The following is a 22,343-nucleotide window of genomic DNA, read 5'->3' on the forward strand; positions in this document are numbered from 1 at the left end:
GTTGATATTCATCAGCCGTCGGTTTTTTTATATTTTACGACAAACTTTAAACGTGGTTTTTTATTCATTTTAATTACGTTAAGAAAATTTTATTCCGCTATTTGCTTTTTTAACTGTTTCCTTATACGTTTTCAAAACGAAAATATTCGATTACTTACAGTTCTAAATTTAATGCGCTACACAGTTTTTACGATTATCTTAAAATGGCGAAATATGGATGTCACCGAACTTAAAGCCTCAATTATAATAGCAATTAAATATTTATTTTAACGAAGTTATAAAATAACATTCTAAAAGAATACGACATAGCCATGCGTGTTTTCTTTGATTTTTAATAATATTTTTACCAATAATATGTACCGATCGATGCGCAAACGGAAAGGACGAAGTCAAAATCCATGCATAAATCACAGATCGCATTGTATAAAAAATAACACGCAGATACTCTAAGTAATACACTAATTAATACCCTAGAACTCAATTATATTTTAAACCTTTTTTAATGGATTTTACGTACGCGCGGTCAAAACCGCATAGTGTGAAAGAGGGTCACGCACTGGTAAACGGACGGAATGTCACTCTCACGGTTTCACTCTGTTTCACGAGGAATGACGATGACAAGTTCAGGATGGATGATAGACCCGACGTTCACTCAAACCGTATCAGATTCAGCGCAACGAAGGTCTAATAGATGCGTTTTGAGTCACTCGGTAGTTCACGACGACTAAACTATAACAAGCCCGCACACGACCGCTTTCTTGATGTCACTTGAGCTAACTGCATGTTATTCGCAATGACGGTCGTCTCATGACCCGTAACTGCTAGTCGTCCTGGTCTTGCGACAATAATAAATAAGGATTCGAGGGTTGGCGGGAGGAAAGAATCAATGCGAACACAATTGGCCTGACCACTCGTATTATTATTTATTTATTTTATTTATTAAGGAAACAAACAGTTACATATCGATTACAAAAATTTAAAATATAATAATGAAAAGTTATTGCAACCAGCAAAGTTTCCATGTATAAATTATAACATAGTTAAGCCTAACAAGATAGAGAGTAAGAATGGCATAAATATAAAGAAATTACGTAAGAAAATTACATGAGAAGAATGAGGAAGAATAATGAATAATTAAATTATATACAAAAAACTAAAATTACAAAATTTTGTGGATAGCGCGTTTAAATGTTATGTTATAATTATGTACCTACTATCGGATTCGTTATCCTAATACGGTCTTAAGATCCATCAGTATGCTGACATTTAGTCTTTACTTATACTCCACACTGGACAGGCATTCGGAAATTTGATTGAAATTGGCAACATATTAAGTAGGTTAAAGTGTCGAAAATATAAGCTATTACACAAGGTTACTTTTTTTCAAGTACGCACAAATTTGTCATCAAATCAAAATTTTAATCCGTATAAATTCCACGTTGTAGACTATAATCCGTCGATATGTTCCTTGAATTTCTTTGAGAAAAATCCTTGAAGTGTTGCCAAGCTTTTAAATGAGCGTATCAATATGGTTGATCGCCTTCCAAGTCAGCTGTTAGGTTGCATCTTTGGCGATTCGACGTCGATTGATAGGACAGGCCAAGCAATGTCAAGTTCAGACGTTTCACACCCGCCATTGACCGTACGTATCTCGGCGCACAAAAGATAAAGTGAAACCAAGTAAAATAACATACAAAATTCTGAAAACACTCATGAGAAAATTATAGCCAATAGAAAAAATCTTTTTTGTAAATAGTAAGATACCCTTTACACAATACCTACTTTAATTTAGAATACAAAAACCGATCACCTACCGTAACTCAATTTGTATAGCGCTTATGAGCAGGTATGCAGGTAGCAAAATGCCAATAGTTAAAATGTATCGCAATTAAGCATGGCAGTCGTAGCATAGTGGTAATGCACAGGACGCGATACCCAAGAGACGCAGATTCGATTCTTGCCTTTTTTCTACTGGTTATAATCTTCTAATGACTGTTTTCAGAATTATGTATGTTCAATAAAATTAGAATGGTACATTCTTAAAATCATGTGAATTATTAGTTGAATAAAAGAAATTGTTAATTCAAGTAAAATAAGCCATCATCTGACGAAAGTAGGACACTCGTATCATTTTTGTTTTTTGAATTATTGTTGTTTTTTTTGTATAAAACTATTTTTTACTCTGTTTTTTTTCTCTACCTTGTTTTTTCTCTAACTGATGACTTATAATTTTTATTCTAAATGTAATGTTGTGAACGTCCTGAACTAATAATGTGTTATGTATTCAACGTGTCTTTTTTAAATAAAAATAATATAAATTATTATTCGTTATATGCGATGGTTGTTAACTATCTTTGCGATAACATGCATCTTTCGGATATAAGGACTTGTCCACATGGCGCGTTTTCCAGGTAAATGTAAACTAATTGAGCAGTCCACAATGCACTTGCGCCGTGACGACTGATGCGCGCGGTCGAGGTACAGATGACCTCATTGAGGTGTCCACATTCACTCGCGGCTAATTGCGGCATGTGGACAATGCCTAAATAGTACAACACACTGATAACTATTAGCCACATTTATATGACGTATGATGTTCCTCTTTACGCTGATTTTAATAATTAAAAACTCACAATTTTCAAAAATGCTAAAATTAAACATGTATGTAATGAAAAAATACATTAAAATATCCATAATAATTATTAACAATTAAACAAGTGCTACTAAATTTAATTTCTGGTAAGTTTTTTTTATAAAATGTGTTTGGTGAGCTTTTATCAAAATAAAGCTCACCGTGTGAACGAGTCGCAAATCAATTTTGTGGTGAATACGTACCAAATGATTACATGATTATAATATAATGTATCGTATAACAAAACTTGTATGTATGCAGTTCGCCGTATCACACTTCACTGTGAAATGTTGTATCGGACATATATGGCCGCATAATAAAGACCGTCCAACCTTTTTGGGTCGTATTGTACTGACATAAAATTTCGAATTTATACTTTACAGGAAGCCTGCAGCAAACAAATTTTGAAAATAGCCGATATACTGGACAATTTGTTGGGTTATGTTAGGTTTTCGTTGTTGAATTTATGAATTTTATAAGCTATGAAAATTGAAATTTAATGTTCATTATATTGAATCTAATAAAATTGGAGACCGTATAGTATACGGTCATCTCTTTCCGATGAGAAAGCTTGCAGTGAACTGTGCTGTGCCACGGTAAAATTTACATATTGTAACCGTGATGTATGTTTTATAAATTGGACATAGAACCTCTTAAAATGATTATGCTGTTTTTTATTTATTTATTATTATTATTATTGGTATACTAAGAGTTGTTTTTATTGGAGTTTTCATCTGTTTTTGTCTTAATTCGTAATTTTCAAATTTAAATAATTACAAGATAAAATGAACTTTTTATATACCACCTTTGTAATTTTCTGTTGAATCATATAAACTTGACAATTCTATGTATTAATAAAAACTTTTTATTGTACTTGATAGAAATACTGAATACATATTATAGAATATTGAAATGTCATTTTGACATTTAATATTGATTTCCATAGTAACGCAAGTATATATTAACTTTCCCATACAAAACAGAATTAACTGAAAATTAATTCAATACTGCTTAAAAATGGCTAAAAGTATTAAAAGAATGCATTGTCGTCGTGTTCTGATATATTCTAAAAGTTTCAAATTTCCAGCTAGTCGGAAAGTTAGTTAAAAATCTTCAATCGTCCAATCTTGGGCAAATGTACTGAACACACAAGAAAAAATCTGTACCGGACAAACAAGAATACGAGCTAATTAAAACGTGGTAAAATAGAAGTCCCTATTAGAAAAAATTCACTCACAATTTTATATAATATATTATTACAATGTATTCGAAACAGCTTTGAAAAATTTGACATTACAAATGAAAACAGTCATATTTTTATCAAAAATATTTTTTTTCAATTTATGCGGTGAATTATTTTTCCTAGTCCCATTGCGATCTCGAAGACGCTGTTTGACACTAAATATTAATTGTTTTGGCAAACTCAGTTAGATACCAGTTTAAATCAATCATTTATTAAACATGCGATAATATTATTGACTTGTATTAACAGCTGTTCGAATTTTCTAGTAAAAAAAATAATTATATTCTGCGATAAACATTACGTCGTTGGTTACTGTTTGTGTTAGAATCGGAAGATCAGATCAAATATTTGAATTAGATGTTGAAATAAATTAAATTATAATTATATCACCATATCATCATCAGCCTGGATCTGTCCAATGCTGGATAAAGTCCTCTTCAAGCTGATTCCACTTCTCTCTCTTCCGCAGAATTTATTTCATGAATTCCGTGGCTCTACCTATCGACATGTTCACTGGATGACTAGTATTTCCATCGATTGACCATTCGAGCTATGTGTCTAGCAGTAGCGAAAGGTGGAGGTAGGGTGTTAAGATTCACCATAAATAGTGCACATGAAACTTTGTTAGTCATACGTATTTGTTTTTATTGAACTAAGACTACAATTTACACATGGTGTTGGTTAGTTTTTAAAAATCATTTAAACCCTGCCTAAACCAAACCATAATAGTTTTGGTATATTGCGGGCGATATGACAAAATTGTGCACACTTCTTCATTCATACTTATTTGTTTTCGTTGTTATGTGTTTCGTTTCTTATGACAAGCATGCAACTCTACATAAGTACATCGCTGTGCTACTCTTAAGGCTGTACTTCAGCTGAAGCATGGTCTAAAAAGATCGTGACTAGGCGATGCGCAGATTGTGCAAATGACGCGAGCCGAACGAAATATAATTTATCATAAAAATTCAACATTTGTCCCTTTAATGTTATGTTTATTATTATATTCGTAATAATAATAGTATATTCATTGACAAGTTTTCATTTTCAAGTACATGCGGAACATTTTTAGTCATCTTTATAAGATTTAAGAATATATTCCTCCGACGCCATCACAAAACAAATTGACGTATTCACAGCTCAACGTTCGCTCTCCGATTGCCAGCCAGTCTGAAATTTCGTTCCACCTACTGTTGAAAATTATTTCCCGTTTCACTTATGTATGCTCTTAAGTTTCCTGAAGGTTTCCTTTTACTGAAGGTCCACATAATATATGATCACAAGAAGCACATATAAGTATATAACGCAAGAAAAAAAAAACCCTGTGTAATGCAATGTGCCATGAAAGTTGCATGTTAGGCATAACGCTGAAAAAATATGCGATATGATAAATCACCAAGCTGATGAAAATACAGTGGACTGCCGCTCGAGAAGTTGACAACCGTCGATCTGCTGGATCGATAAACTTATCATGTTCGGACGATGTACAAAGCGACGAAGACCGAGAATAATGGGATGTATTAGAGACATTAGGTCTTCATCTAACAGTGGATCGTTTCTGGTTGATGATGATGTACGTATAATGTTAATTGTTGGGCCATTGTTAATTACTATTAATTAAGAAAAATATCGCCAGAGGCGCCAAACAGGCGTATTAAACACCCGGGCGGTAGGATTCGGGGGGCGGCTAAAGTTTGATAATACATTATTATTAAAAACATAAAATTAGCTTTACGATGAAAAAAGTCGCCTGCGCCTTACGTGCCATTCAATATTATTTTATAAATTAATATGCTTAAGTGATTTATTCGATACATATAAGTATATATCGATTGAAGGCGTGTTTTATATTATCATTCAGGATGATATATTATTAAATTTAATAGGTAAAATATGTATAATTGTTTAAATTCATCTTTGACTTCTATGATATTAAAACTATTTTTTTTATTTGGGAGGAAGCTGTAGCCACCCTTGACGCATCCTTGTATATGGCAACACTATAAATATTAATACAGTAAGCGGAATTTTCAAACATTGTGTAAAATATTTTTTTCATACGTTACCCAAATCATAACGCCTGCGGCGCTTTATCGATATCGCAAACACCTATGCGATATATAAGATAATAAAAATACCTGTATTATTCTCATAATTTTTTGGTGAGTTATACTAAAATACGTGTTGATGCCAGACCTGATTCTCAACATGTGAAATTTGTCAAATATAATATTAAGTTTCGAATGTATTTTTCAAAATGGTAAAGTATTATTTTATCCGAAACTAAACTGACAATAAAAATACAATGCATACCAGTGGACCACTGCCAGAATCGTTAATCACTAAATAAACAAGTGGTCAATAGTAAAAATAATTTATTTTTATTTTCACCAGGGTCGAATTGAGATAATACATATTTCCTTGTTATTTTAGTCACGTAACAAGTAAGATTAAAATAAAATTATAACCATACTATCCTGCTAAGTAAAAATAATGTGTATTTGGTTTTAATTAGAACCCAAGTCTCATACTACCCTATCTCTTATGTTATGTGAAATTATTTGATTGTTTTGACATAATCTCTAAATAGTAAATATACAGTGTATATTTAAAGATTATATTAAAATAATCCAATATTTTTATATAAAGTACTATAAGAGAAAATTGTATTTAAAAACTTAGGTTATCATTTCGCTAAACCTAAAAAAAATGTATTTTTACATGGCAGGGCCAGTATACATAACAGCATTTGAAAACTCACTCTTTACTTGCATGACAATTAGTTAATAATTCTTCGTAATTTGAAATGGTGCGACTGGTGCGAGTGGCTAAATTGATAAAGCACATTTGCCGAATTTGAATCCGGTCCGGTACCATATTATTTTTCTGATGTGTTTCCAAAAAGTTAAATTTTTAAATTATTTTATGAATCATTCGTTGAATTTAAAAAAAAAACACCCTATTAAGTAATCATGTTGGGTACTTGCTTTAACACACTAAATAATTTGTGTACAAACTTTTTTTTGATATCGACTAGAAGTGGCGTTAAATATACCTCGATTCAGTCCTGTATTTCTGTTTACTGGACTCCGAATTTCGGTTGCTAGTTATTAATTAAATTGTATTAAACAAGCAATAAATTGCTGGTGTTTACATGTCCCGTGTAATAAAACAGTCAAACCTTCGATGTTGGACATTTATTCGGAGATATTTATTGAGTATTTTCAGTCAATTAAAAACATAACTGTGTATGCGATTTTATGTATATTATATACAGCTGAACTATATACGTGTATTGCAATAAAATATAACATCATTAACATGCAAATATAAATTCTTGTATTTCTGTAAAAGGCAAAAATTTTCATATTTTGCCAATGATCCGTGAGAATGTATTAATGCATTCCAATATTCCATTAACAAGGTTAGGAAATCATATAAAATCTTTATTTAAATGTGGATTTAATTGACGAGATTCATTTTTTTAATCTTCCTTTTAAATATAACGTATTTCTAGTGTGGCCATACCATATGTGTACATATTTTATTAATTATCCAGGCATAATATTTATAATAGACCACGTAGCACTTCGTGTGGTCCTGGAACTTGCATGCCTTCTTGAGGCTGTTGCATTAATGATGCTTTGCCGGTCTCACTGGGACTTTTGATGTGACCAGTTCTGTGATTTATTTTTTGTTTTTTTTATAAAATTTTACATCTTGCTATCGCCATAATATAATTTAGTATCTATAGTCATACATTTATTAAATACAATATGGTACTTATTTCTATCAGGGCCTGGTTCATCCGCCTGGACAAGCATTGTCATTTGAGGTGTCATTGCTCATTGCACTAATGTCCACACAATACTATTATGATATACGGCAGGGATAACTGACCAGTGCCAGTGGCGTGCCGTGGCAAACAAAAATATGAAAATTAATATAAAAATGGAGGAACATAATTAACCGCACGTCAATGTAATTAACCCTCTCAACCACCTTGTACGAAAAAGCAAGGGCATGGTTATTTATCAAAATATGCTAGTTGACGTTATATCAAATTACATTATAAATTGCAATCTGATCGAATTATTTACATTTTGTGGAAATATTTTGAGCTAAGGGCTCCGTTAATCATAGTGGAAAGTCAACGCATTGCATTTTTAGCCGTTAACAAAAACATTACGTAAAATTCTATTCTTGCACTCGAAAATACATTTGAATATTTGTCACATCGTAAAAAAACTTGATAATATAGGACTCAGTAGATGAAAAATGATTTAAGAAATCGTATTATATCGTGTATTTTTTACAGTTATAAATTTATTTGTATTGTCACAGGATTATGGATCATTTCAAATTTAATTTCAGTATGTTCACAATATTGAAGCTCGATTTGATATTTTAAAAAATCACATTTTTAATTTTTAGAAAAGTTTTTTAATTTAAATACCTATAAAATAAAATAAAATACATTAAAATTATATATTAAATTATTTAAAATATTTTTAGTATATGAGTGAAACTTAATAAACAAATTTTGAATTATAAATACAGCCATAAAATAATATGGAATTCTTTAACGAATTCATATTATGTTAGGTATAGCGGCTTTTTTATTTTAAGTTTATCGTTGACATAAAAAAATCGTTTTAATAATCTAACGATTAATGTCAAATTAGCTCGTATTCTTGTTTGTCCAGTGGTTGTTTATCCAGTACAAATCTTGCAATCGATTTTTAACTAACTTTCCGACTAGCTAGACATGTGAAACTTTTAGAATATATTATCAGAACACGATGCCAATGCATTCTTTTAATACTTTTAGACATCTTTAAGTAGAATTGAATTTATTTTCAGTTAATTCTGTTTTGTATGAAAAGTTATTTCGGAAGAAATCCGTAATCCAATCCACTATTATTGGTTGCTAAGTTTGGGGTCCTAGCAACAAAATTATTAATATATACCTACATGCGTTACTATGAAAATGAAAATGACATTTCAGTATTCTATATTTGTTTGTTTGTTGCAAAATAGCAAAAAAATGATTTATTGACAATTGCCTTATTTGTCCTAAATTATTAATACATAGAATTGTCAAGTTTATACGATTCGACAGAAAATTTAAAAACGTGATATATAAAAAGTTATTTTTATCTTGTAATTATTTTTCAATTCAATTCCGATCCTAATAGAATCATATGGGCCGCCACAGAGAGCAGGTTCGTTTTAAAAGATTTTGTTTTTAGAAATGGACATCAGCCACTTGTTCAACCTATTAGATCCATACTCTGAATCACACACACACATTGGAAAACAATATGGGTACTTGCCAGACCCAGGATTCGTACCTGGGACCCACAACGCCACAAGCCAACGCTTAAGCCGCACGGCCATCGTGGGTGTTTATAAGTATATGTACATATTTAAAATTACAAATTGGGTCACCAATATCTTCAGAGTTTAAAAAACTGTAATTTTTTTAAAGAGTCTGTCTTCTGTCATTTCAAATTATATTGCATTGTAACTATTTTCAAACGTCCACTACTGATTGAAAGACAACTTAACATGTTGTGCCACATGTTAGTGTGTAATATCTAGGGATATTAGAATCTGCATAATATATATTTTATGACAAAATAATATTAGAAATACAAAACTAGTTTAATACTATTTTGTGTCATCTCAGAACTAAATTGAAGGAAATAACTATTGTAATTATTTCATACATAATATCATCTGTCATATAATGTCGCATTAAAACATGCTAAAGACAATTTGTTGGTAAAAGAAAAAATATAAACTACGCATGTAATTGCACCTAAAGTCAATTTAAAAAATATAGTTAATATATAAAAATATGTAATAAGAAAAACATTATTGTATATTGAATAATGTTTTCAAAGGTGATCTCCCATCTAGCCAATACTTCTCACGTATATAATAATATGTAAGATGCAAGGACAACATATTTATTGATGAAACCCTTCTTGTAATAAGTGAGAGCATAAATTTATAAAAGTGAATCTGAAAAAAAACTAAAACTAACGATTAAATTAACTACAAGTCATTTCGCATTGCAGATTACTTTGTCGCAAGTTTGCAGCTAAGAGATAAAAGCGAAAAAATAAAATAAACGTGGTGCGCATAGTTATAATGATAACCGAAAAGTTATGGTTACCTTGCAAGTACATATTTAAAATATTTTGAGTGTCGATTAAATACGCAAATACGAAAGACTATCAGTATTAAATCATTCTCATTATTATATTATCAACAACGTTGTCATTAAAATTACTTTCGTAAACACACTACTTTATTGCCATGTCGATGTACAAATATACGCAGCGAGTACACCTTACTAGGTATACTGTATCTGATTTAATTAACCACTGATGAAGCAACGTTATTTAAAGTTTATATTAACTTTAATTATTCAATTTATATTCTACAGTTTTCATACTTTTTTACAAAATTGTAAAAATGGCAAAAATTATGATAATGAATGATAAACTTAGTTATTTTATTATTAATAGTTTTATAGATGTCGTTCTATTTTGGTCTAAACATGTCGATTTTATGCAACTCGACATTCTATACATCTGAGGCTTTTATTTATTAAACGCATTTTTTTTTGTAGTACTTATTCCACTTTTAATCAATAGATTAGGACACACAAAAAAAAACACTACAAAAAATGCGTTTTAATAAATAAAAACAATACAATGCAGTTCCACCATGAATTGATAGTTAACAAAATAAAAGAAATCTGAGGCTTTGCTTTTAAACTAAAGTAACAGCAAATTTAATGCATTAGTATTAAACTGTTATCTAATTCACAGATTTAATTAAAATACCAGGTAAAAGGTAAAACACTGTTATATTTTTATGCAGGCAAGATAACGTGAGTCAATTTGCAAGCGTTAGGTATGCAAGCAAAACCCGTTTTGTTCCTCTGACTTGGTTTATATTGATTTTTTTCTTTCATTATTTTTAAACCTAAAAGCGTCGAGATTTTGTCTGGAGACAGTCTAGCCAGAAGTCATTTATCTGTCCCAACTGTCAAGCGGACAGTCGACCGAGTTGCTGTCTTGCTTATTTCCCTTGGGTTTTCTTTTGCCCGGAGAATAATAATTGAAAGGAGATGATTTGAATAATTGGCATTTATTGGCGCGGTACTAAAAAAAGATAACGGTTAATAATCGTACCCGGACAATAAATTGACCACGCGGACAGATTCACAGGCTTATTAAAAAACAACTTGTGTAGTTGATTGACACTCTTTATTTCACAATCAATATAAATATCGTTCAATAATACGAACTATAATTTTGAATTCTGGTTTATATTTAAAGGACAGAATAATCCAGCAATCGTAAAGTAAATAAATATATATTTTTTCTGATATATTATCAATTGTCATTATTAAATTCCTTATAATGTTCAAATTTTATTAGAATTGTGAAATTGTGGAATTCAAAAACGGAAAAAAGTCATATTTTTTCATATTTTTACTTATTTGTATACGTAGTGACACCACTGAAATAGGCTAAATCCAGCGTCTGACGGTTTTATAACTAGGAGTTGACTGCAATATAGCTAGGATTCATTTTATTTTGTATTTTATATTTCCGTACAAATTTGGTTATTTTTTAATTTTTGCAGATTTTTTAAATTTCACTCTCTATGTGATTACATCATTAATTTCACAAAATTTCTGATCTGGCCATTTTCCATTGCGCGGTCTCTGAGTGTTTCCACATTTCTAGACTCGTAACATAGGAACATATTATTTTGTTTTTGGCTGTGTTTGCTCTAGCCTCGATGGAATATATATATATTATCATACACATTGAAATGTTAACAAATCGTCATGTTAATAAAAGGTATAAACTCCCATCTAGTCAGTTCAAAAATTCCTCGAGTCAAACCTATCAGGCATCATTAGCGAGAAGTGCAAGACCAGTCAACGACAGAGATATTTACAATGATGTATTGTGCATTTGGTTTTGAACTTAAACTAACTTAAGCACTTAACTACCAAGTACACGTTTTTCAATTTTTGTATGAGTCAGAGTATGGACCCAATAGGTTGAGCAAGTGACTGACATCCATTTCTCGTAAAAACAAAATCTGTTAATACAAACCTCCACTCTGTGGAGGCCTATATGATCTTATTAGGATCGGACATAGTCGAAAAAAAATCTCATGTTGTGAACGTCCTGAATTTTGATCTATTATGTCCACAAAGTTTTCTTAATTAAATAAATAAAACTCTACAATTTTAGGTCGGATTTGTCCACTGAAATTTTTTTTTCAAACGGAAGACACGTGACATCAAAATACTAACTGTCAATATTTTTCTGACACACCTTCCCAATAGATCTTCAACAGCTGTCTAATGGTTGCAAAACTGATTAGCAAGCGAGCTATGCCAAATAATGTGGTTCACTTATTTTAACTAGTATTATTTTTGTCACTGTCAGCGACAAGTCAAGTTCGTTGATCCCTCTGATATTAAATTTAGCAGAAAAAAAATCGTACGATGTTTTTTTTTGCTTTTAGTGTGGGAAATAAATTCTCCGAACAAATACTTACCTACTCATGAAAGGAATTGGAGCGACTTGTATTTTGCTGACCAAGCATACTAGTTTACTACAACAGCTAAGGATATCAAAATTGTATAAATATTTTCGATAAGTACGTACAATACTCTCTAAGAATACTATTTTTTCCGCCAACAATACTCTCGCGTGAATTTTTTTTCTGACACGACAGTATTTTTTACGACTCATTCTTTCTTCTTCTTCTTTCGACCATGTCCGATCCTAATAGGATCATATGGGCCTCCACAGAGTAGAGGTTTGTATTGACAGATTTTGTTTTTTTACGAGAAATGGATGTCAGCCACTTGCTCAACCTACTAGGTCCATACCGTGACACACACAAATTGAAAAACAATATGTGTACTTGCCAGACTCAGGATTCGAACCTAGGACCCACGGCGTTATAGTCCAACGCTTAAGCCGCGCGGCCACCGTGGGCGTTAACGTTTACGACTTATACGAGGTATACATGAGAATTCTGCTATTCTGAGCAGTGTTGACCTGTGTGTCCCTGATAACTATCTTAGAAATGGAGAGCATCAGTTGTTTATTCTCCCAAGGTGCCGAACCAACCTGCCACTGGTAATGCCTATTGGGAGAGCGATAACTATGTTCAACCAAATTGCTTCGGGTGTTGATATATTCCACTTGCGTGAGGTGAGTTTAGATGGACGCTATTTTATAGATTCTTAAAATATGGCCTCCTTAGCAAACTCGGTGTACTTCTTTGAACTTCTCTATACAGCTATATGTACTCGTATAATTGTCTTTTCACTGCTTTCGTATGTTTATAATATTATATTCTCTTTTTATATTTTCATTTTAATCGCTTTTATTGCTTTTTCTTCTTCTTTATAATAATGTTTCATGGCATGTTGTGAACGTCTTAAACTTATAATTTGCAATGTCCACAATATGTTAAAAATAAATAAATTGAAATTGAAATTGAAAATTGAAATATTTACAAGTAGAGAATGTAGAGATACTCAATTCTATATAGGTAGGTACTATAAATAATACTCATCATTTTGAATCCCTGCTAGGGTAGTCAAAAATTTGATATCTTCCGAGGTAAAGAGCTGAAATTCGACAGAAATGTATCCTTTAAGTTATCAAAAAAGTTTACAAAACAATAATTAGTCTACTAAAATTACAAGCCAAAACAGACGTAATTCAAATTAAAAAATAATCACAAGTAGATAATGTATTAATTTGTGTATAAGAGTGAGAGTATGGGCCTAATAAGTTGAGCAAGTGGCTGACATCCATTTCTAGTAAAAATATAAATCTATTAATACAAACCTACACTCTGTAGAGGCCCATATTATGATCCTATTAGGATCGGACATGATCATATATAATATAATGTATAATGGCAAAAACAAAACGTAAAATGAGTCGATTAAAAACTCCAATAGAGTTTTTAGTGTTTTTTTTTCTTTTCTTCTTTATACCTTGTCCGATGCTAAATGTGCCTCCAAGGAGCAGATGTTGTATGAACAGATTTTTGTTTTTACGAGAAATGGATGTTAGCCACTTTCCCAACCCAATAGGTCCATACTGTAGGTTCAAACACAATTTGAAAAACATGTATTTTTTTGTTACCAGGCTTGGGATTCGACCCCGGAATCCACAGCATTACAGGCCGACGCGTTATCTGCTCGGCTGTCATAATTTCTCATATGGAAAAACTCTACAGATTGTTCAGATGTAGCTCCCAAAGATACCACAAATTCGTAATATTACGTAGACCCTTAATGTCTTCCTTGTGTGCCTATCCTCCTGGCAAAGAAGTCAATACTACACCTTCCTAAATGAGCACTAGAGAGGTAATGTATCCTATACCTACGCAATTGTGATTTTTAGTTGCACAAACAACCGTTATGGCGAGTTATTCTTATAGTAATACCACTATTGCTGTAGTCAATATTGTGTTAATTTTGAAAAGTGAAATACTTCATTAATATTGTATATATTCCTCATACTTAAAATGCCACACGTGGGTATATATTGTGAAAAATTAAAATATGTCAAAATTTAAATTTTATTAGTTGTCTCATTAGTTCAACCTATCACGTGCCCAATATTTATTTTAACAATCTATTTTGAAATTCGAACTAAATGAGTAAATCCTCGTGTCATTTCAACTCCGCTGAAATATTAAATCCTGTCTAAACGCTTGACAGTTGAAAAATTCCCGCGCAATATTTTACGGCATTATTTTTGCCGACATAGCCAGATTACACGAGCAGACACTCCGGCTCCCACCGACCATTCGACTCGATGGAGAGATGTCACTTGCCACCCCGACTCAGCGATTATGATCTGACGACTTCCTACGAATATTACCGAAAATAACCGAAAATGTTTGGAGAAGTTGTTGGTTCATATAATTACGTTTGTGCATAATAATTTAAACTAGTTTACTCATTTCTTTAGTACACACTTGATCATTCATTAATATTTATATTTGGCCACGTATTTTTTCCAACTTATACGCGGTGAAAATGAGAACTCTGCCATTTAGGTAGTATTCACCTGTGTGTCCCTGATAACAATCTTAGAAATCGGGACCATAGTTTTTTTTTCTCCCAATGTGCAGAGATAACCTGCTATTTGGAACGCTAATAGGGAAGGCAATAACTCTGTTCAACCAAATCACTTCGGATATTGACATATTCCACCTGCGTGAGGATGGGACCATAGTTTTTTTTTCTCCCAATGTGCAGAGATAATCTGCTATTTGGAACGCTAATAGGGAAGGCAATAACTCTGTTCAACCAAATCACTTCGGATATTGACATATTCCACCTGCGTGAGGATGAGTACAGGTGGGTATTTTTTTATAAATTCTTAAAATAGGGTCTGCATATAGAGTGTTCGTTGTCAGTGTGTGTTTTCCTTTGGTGAATATACACAGCGCCTGAAGATGCCGAAAGGCGAAACCTGGGTCGCAAAACACGACTCAAATGGAAAAGTAAAAAACTTAAATCCATTAGAATTTAAATTCAAATTCCATCAAGTACCTTCGGTCGATAGTATTAATATTGGGTATTCATTATATTTCTGAAAAATAATTACTACCTACTCAACATCATGGGCCCCACATCCTGGAGCGGGCCCCCCTACCTATCGCTATGGATAAATACAGTGTGACACTCTACAGTAGCGTTTTCCAAATAGTGTACGCGGTAAATCTAATGTGTACCTATACATATTTAGTATTTTTTTAAATATATTGTAATGCATCTATTTGAATTATAGAATTATTGTCGTGTATCAATACACAATTAAGAATTGTATCGTACAACCACATAATTTTAAATAATAACATTATTGAAGGAACATAGACTTTTTTTGCTATTAAAGCAAAATTGTGATGTGTGCTTATCTCACTTATCTGGTGGACTCACCACGCCGGGCCCCTGGCTAGAGCCATGGTCAACATACATATAACAATACTATCTAGCCAGTGCTCGAATCGTTACGTTTAGTAGTTATTTATGGTTGTCGACTTACACACGACGATCGGACGATTCGGCAAATCGGAGAGTCTGTGCGTATAATTTAGTCATCATTTTTTTTGCAGATAAATAATTGAACCCTCGTGCAATAAAATTTATCGATTGCAGCGGTCATACAGAGCGCTGCAATTTATTTGCCGCAAAAATGTTGTCAATTTATTCTGAAAAATAATAAGCATACTTGACCTGATTTTTTAAAAAGCCAATAAAATTTATTTTAATAATATTATGTGGACCAGAAAGCCGAATACATAATCGAACACTTATTATCACTATTACTTCACTCAATTATCTCATAATATAATGTATGAACGCCTCAAGAAAAGAGACACTTACGAAGTCAAGACAACTGCTTAAATTAGTGAATCATTTATAGGTAATAAACCTAAATAAATATAAGTATGTAATGTATTTGCACATTTTTTTGTTTTTTTGTTTGCCAAACATCTGATTGACAATTATTAACAGAATATAGTGACTGATCCATCACCGAATGTCTAAATTTTTGTAATAAAAGACGTCCAAAATTAATAAATATTTATCCAAAAATAATAATATCATAATATTTATTATAATGTATTTCCTTTATTTGAAGTTATATGAATACTATCCGTGGCTTTATCCAACTGGCTTTCTCTTAGGTATGCTTACATACTATAGTTTAAATGCTAGAAGATATCAATATTTGGCCACGTATTTTTTCGACTTATACGTTGCGTAAATGAGAACTCTGCAATTCTTGGTAGTAATGACTTGTGTGTCCCTGATAGGTATCTTAGAAATCGGGAGCTTGTTCTCTCGAGGAGCAGAACTAACTTGCCATTGGTGATGCCAATTGGGAGGGCAATAACTCTGTTCAACCAAATTGCTTCGGATGTTTCTTTTCTTTTACTTTACTTTGCATACTGTTTTTTTGATACTGCAATATTTATAATTTATTTTTAATTAATATTAATTTCCTAAGTAAATACGGTTTCCAAAAATACTTTACAAAAACTAAGTTTTTGGTATTTTAATTCCTGGATAGTTTCTGCAATTAGAGAGGAGAAGGATCCCGCCTGTTTCTGGATAATTTAAAAGACAAATCGTTAAGTCTAGATGATGGTGTATAATCCAAAGTATAAATCGTATAATGAACGATCTTGTGGAATTTAATATGATTTACATTATCATTTCGTGGATAAAGGTGTTGGAAAAATCTTTTTTATATGCAGTTGGTGCTTTTATATGTTATTATAGTGTGTAGTTATTTTATTCACTATTGTCGAGGTAAACCATTTTTTATTTGGTCTATAGTAAAATCTATTTTTTTAATTTATTGCGCTCAACTATTAATTTTATCGTTTTATTTGTTATTATTGGCTCTATCACGATACACATGTGTAATATTATGAACTGCAAGCTTATAATATAACAAAATAAATTTAATTTGTTGTACATCAATTGCGGATGGACAATGTCTAGTTGCACTAACTCAATAGAAAAATGTTACTGACGCTTTCTTTTAAAACTGTTCTTCTGTTCTACCTATAATCCAAAATAGCAACACCAAACACAGGTCTTGCAATTAACGATGGACTAAAAACCGAACGTGTGGCCCAATATAAATATTTAGCGACACGGGTCAGTGAGAAATAGGACCAGTTTCATGAAATAAAAACAAAAATTGAGTTACGCCTCCTTAGCAAACAAAACCTCTACCTAGACCTGCATTTGGTTCGCTGTGATGTTCTCCCAATCCTTTTCTATGGCATGGATATTATATCCGTTAAGCCAGGAGATATCACATAAAGTTGAGGCTTTTTAAATATATACAGAATCACATTTCACTGTCACATCTAGAGGTTGTGATTTTACCTCTCCATACCGAAAAAACATGAACAAAGAGATTTAAGAAATTCCGTTCAGGCAGAATCAAACTCGAAAACATTTTTTTAGTTTTTAAGCTTACTGGCACGCCTTACTGGTCACTGCCAGTAAGGTTAGTAAATAACTTCGTGTTAAAAATATAATATACTTAACTATTCTTAAAACAACTGATATCATTATTTTTTGTTCCTCCAAATAGCTGTTAATATTCCTAAAAAATAGTATTACGGAAAACTTGTCTTCCTATAAACGATTCACTCTAGTTCTTGCTAGTTAATAGCTAAACAAGCTCAGCTTTCCAAATAGGGACTTTATAAATACTACCAAAAAGGTTTCAAGGTGTACCTACTTATCTTTGGAGTAAGCTTTTCCTAATTCCCGCGGAGCCCCTAATATACCCCCGGTTAGGAAACACTGGCATACTTAGGTGATGAAGTTGTGTAAATTGACTTCAAATAAAGATAATACCTAATTATTATTATTATAAATTCAGCAAACATTCTAAAAAAACAAGTGAACTGTGTCAAATTCTTTTTTTTATATTCTAATATCAAGGAATAAGGTATACCTCTGTAAGCCAATTCATACGTAGTGTTTATATTTAATTTATTATTAAATAAATACTAATTATAAATGTAATACACATTTCAGCACATTAGCTACTCTTGATTAGAGATTAAAGACTATGCAACAAGCAATAAAATAATTTCCAAGAATAATTCATAATCATAGATAATAAAAGTAATTTAATTCAATAAACCTCTATGATAATAATTTCATGCTGTCATTAAACGCGTGATACCTGCAAAAAAACTGCCATCAGCTATATTACATGTTGTATGTTTTTTTCTATGTGTTTATTTCATCACATTTCTAGATCAAAGTAGGAATAAACAGTGAATATCATTATTGATTAGTATTAGCAACAAAAATGCATTATAACAAGCAGTTTTTTTCCCCCGAAACTAGTGCAAGGATGCAATAATAGTGCTACGGCTAAAACAGTAAAGTTATCTCTGTCAAATTAATTCAATGCATTTTCTGAGTATATAGATCAGTGCTTCTCAACCTGTTTCGTCTAACGGCACACTAACGAAATTATACAATTCTCTATGCATACTGAAGAATGTTTAATACAATTAATTTAAAGAAAACGTCATTATATTATGTAGTAGTCAGCTCTCGTGGTGCAGTGGGTAAGGCGCTGGCCGTCCACCCGAGAATTTATGGTTCGATTGCCGGTCATGACAAAAACATTTATGTGTTTTTCTTAAAGCCTGTGTATTTGTGATTGTTCAAAATTACTAACAACCACCTTGTACGCAATAGCAAGGACATGGTTATTAATAATTCTAAAAAAAAAATATTATGTAGTAATAATCCACTTAGTTTATATATATATATTATAATAATACACAATACACAGAATACATTAGAATAGAGGTATAGAATATACAATTATTAATATTGATTAAAATGCATATAACTCGCATTATTTGAATATTAAGTTGCTGAATACGATTATATTCATATTTTCTGAAAGACCATTTAAAATTGATCAGATTTTAATATTAATTGTTATCATTGTATTCAATAAAAAAATTGCCAATATTTTTTTAGTATATAAATTATAAAGTGGTCACGATCCTCAGGTATGAAAGAAAGACACAGAAAAGGGGTATCTATATATATTATTATTATCAATTTTATCTAGCCTTTCATATAATCCTATTTAGGTATTTAATATTGCAATAATTATGGAAGTTATGAGGAGTTTAATAAAATATTATTGTATATTCTACAGCAGTTGATGATATCCATTTGAAATGGATTAAATGAAATACTGATTATTATTAAACTGAATAGAATTAGTAGGTACTAACACAAAGGTATATATTTTTTTAAATTTAAATTAATACAATGTATCTCCTCCAAGAATAATATTGATAATTAACACCATAAAAGGAATAGTTAATACATACAATTAACATTTATTTAACTTAACTTTCGTCAGTAATTGTGCCAACACCCGCGAAGGTTTCTGAATTAGTACAACCATCTTCTTCTTCTTCTATTCGTATGCGTTCTTATACCATTCATCCGATTGCAATGAAATTTTGATCAATTGTTGTGCGCACGCCCGCGAAGGTTTCTGAATTAGAAAAACTATCTTCTTCTTCTTCTTCATTATATCTTCTTTTATTCGTATGGTTCCTATACCATTCATCCGATTGCGATGAAACTTTTTTCAGTTGTTGTGCGCACACCTGCGAAGGTTTCTAAATTAGTATTATATAAAATACAAAGTTTGTTGTTTGTTTGTTCCATCCAATTTTGTACTACAAATTAATACTATCAATAACGTTTCCATATTTTGGATTCGATTTTCATTTAGTGTTCTTTTATTTGACCTTTACTCCTATTAGAATTACTTTCATATTGCCATATTATATTGTATTACACAGATATTTTAATATTAAAAAGATGATTACTTGTTATTATTTTTTAAATATCTAAGCTAAATGTATCCACGACGCGACCCTGTGCGAACCCGGGTACTTCAGCTTGTTTGGAATAAAATATACATTCTTGCGGGCACACCAGTGTACCGCGCTTAACCGGTTGAGAAACTCTGATATAGATAACTGGTATAGCATAATATACTGTACATATAATTAATGATTTTTCATTTATTTATTTGCTATGATCATTAGTATTAGTTAAATAATATAATTATATCATTTAGATACTTTTCATTTAGATTTTTTTTTTTAATTAAGTGCTTATATTGCTTGCATTCATATTAAATTATCACTGTCATTTTTTAGTTAATAAACTTTTTTGCTCTCTGTTATTGAGGCACATTTTTTGAAATGCTGGTTTCAATTTTGAAAAAAATGTAACGTTTTATTCTACCTTCTAGATATTATTTTCTTACTCTATCATGAATATTTTTGTGAATGACAGTTGGCAACACTGTTGCAGATACTAGTTTTTCTATATCACGATAACATAATATTATAAATACAGATGAAAACAGAAAGTGGTTGAATGTCGTGTTTAAAATAGGGATTGCAATACCGGTATTTCAAAACCGGTATTAAATTATTTATCGATAGCGAAATACCGGTTTCAAAAATCCGAAATATCGATATTTTCGGTATTAAGAAAGCATACACGAAAATGAATTAATGCAATTTTTTCAGTATTTACTACTATATTGCATACATATATAGTGTATAAATTGTATGCTGCTAAAACGCAAACGTTTTGACTGAAACCAACAAAAGTTACATAATATTACAACAAAATCCCTCAAATATATTTGTCGCGATGAATTAACATATTTCGAAAAAGAAGACATTCGTGGCTGATGTCTCCAATTATTATTCTATAACTGTTGATCCAACGTTGATAGTACATCCAACAAACGTTGTATTTCAGAAAGACTTTCCTGCACCCGGAGTACTATTTTGTAAAAATTTATAGATTGCAAAAAAATAGTATTTCAAATAGATTTTAATAGTTATATTTATTGATAGGTACCTCTTTTTTTCTATAATAAGTTTTGACGAATACCGGTATTAACACCGGTATGCAATAATAAATACCGGTATTCATATATTCATTCGGTATTGCAACCCCTAGTTTAAAAGAAGTAGGTGAATTATTAAATGGATCAACAGTGAAGAAATAACTATCATAATAATTATTAATAGTTGATGTTTTCTTTATATTCCAGGCCTCTACTCTCAGCAATACGTAGCACAAGAAGACTACGAGGTCACAGTCCCAGTAAGGGTAGCGAAAGACGGAGGGTTTCTGTCGCGAGACCTTAGAGCCACGCACGATGAGGTCCACCGCTCCAAGCGAAGCCTCAAAAATAACCTCTCAGTAGACGACGACGACGATGATGATGATGAGGATGATGTGAATGACTTCACCAGTCGGGAGACTGTTCATTATAACATCACAGTCGGGGGGAGGCCACTGCGATTGGATCTCAAGTAAGAATTTACACATTAATTTATAATTATATTTATAATAAACTATTTCTTTTATTCAACGAATAAGACACAGGATTTGAGAATGTAACATTTTATATATTGAACATACATAATTTGAAAACATCTCATGCATATAGAGTATACACACTAGAAAAAATACGACGCCCGACGGGAATTGAACCTGTATCTGCTGGGCTCGCGCCAGTATACTTTTCCAATTAAGCTACGGGTATTTTACTAAATTATTTTACTAAGTCCCGTCTGGTGTATTTTTTTTCTACAAAATGTTTTTTTTATAATATTGTATATACATGAGATCGTTTTCAAATTATGTATGTTCAATTATGTTTATGTTTAATTACATACTAGCCACCCGGTATTGCTCCATATATAAGCAAAATATATAGTGCGGTGTGGGCTAGGAGATTTTGAATTTGGAATATTACATACGAATGGAAT

General features: G+C 31.5%; 1 protein-coding gene across 1 annotated transcript in view; it reads left to right on the forward strand.

Moving 5' to 3' along the window:
- Positions 1-22,343, forward strand: part of AdamTS-B (ADAM metallopeptidase with thrombospondin type 1 motif B) — a 409,878-nt gene that overhangs the window by 115,465 nt on the left and 272,070 nt on the right. The window contains exon 3 of the mRNA XM_085946122.1: positions 21,620-21,884. Coding sequence (XP_085802248.1) covers positions 21,620-21,884 — 265 coding nt within the window. The remainder of the gene's footprint in view (positions 1-21,619; positions 21,885-22,343) is intronic.

The sequence above is a fragment of the Rhyacophila brunnea genome, unplaced genomic scaffold (assembly GCF_057557595.1).
Source record: "Rhyacophila brunnea isolate RB1 unplaced genomic scaffold, BYU_Rbru_1.0 scaffold_19, whole genome shotgun sequence".
NCBI classification, from domain to species: Eukaryota; Metazoa; Arthropoda; class Insecta; order Trichoptera; family Rhyacophilidae; genus Rhyacophila; species Rhyacophila brunnea.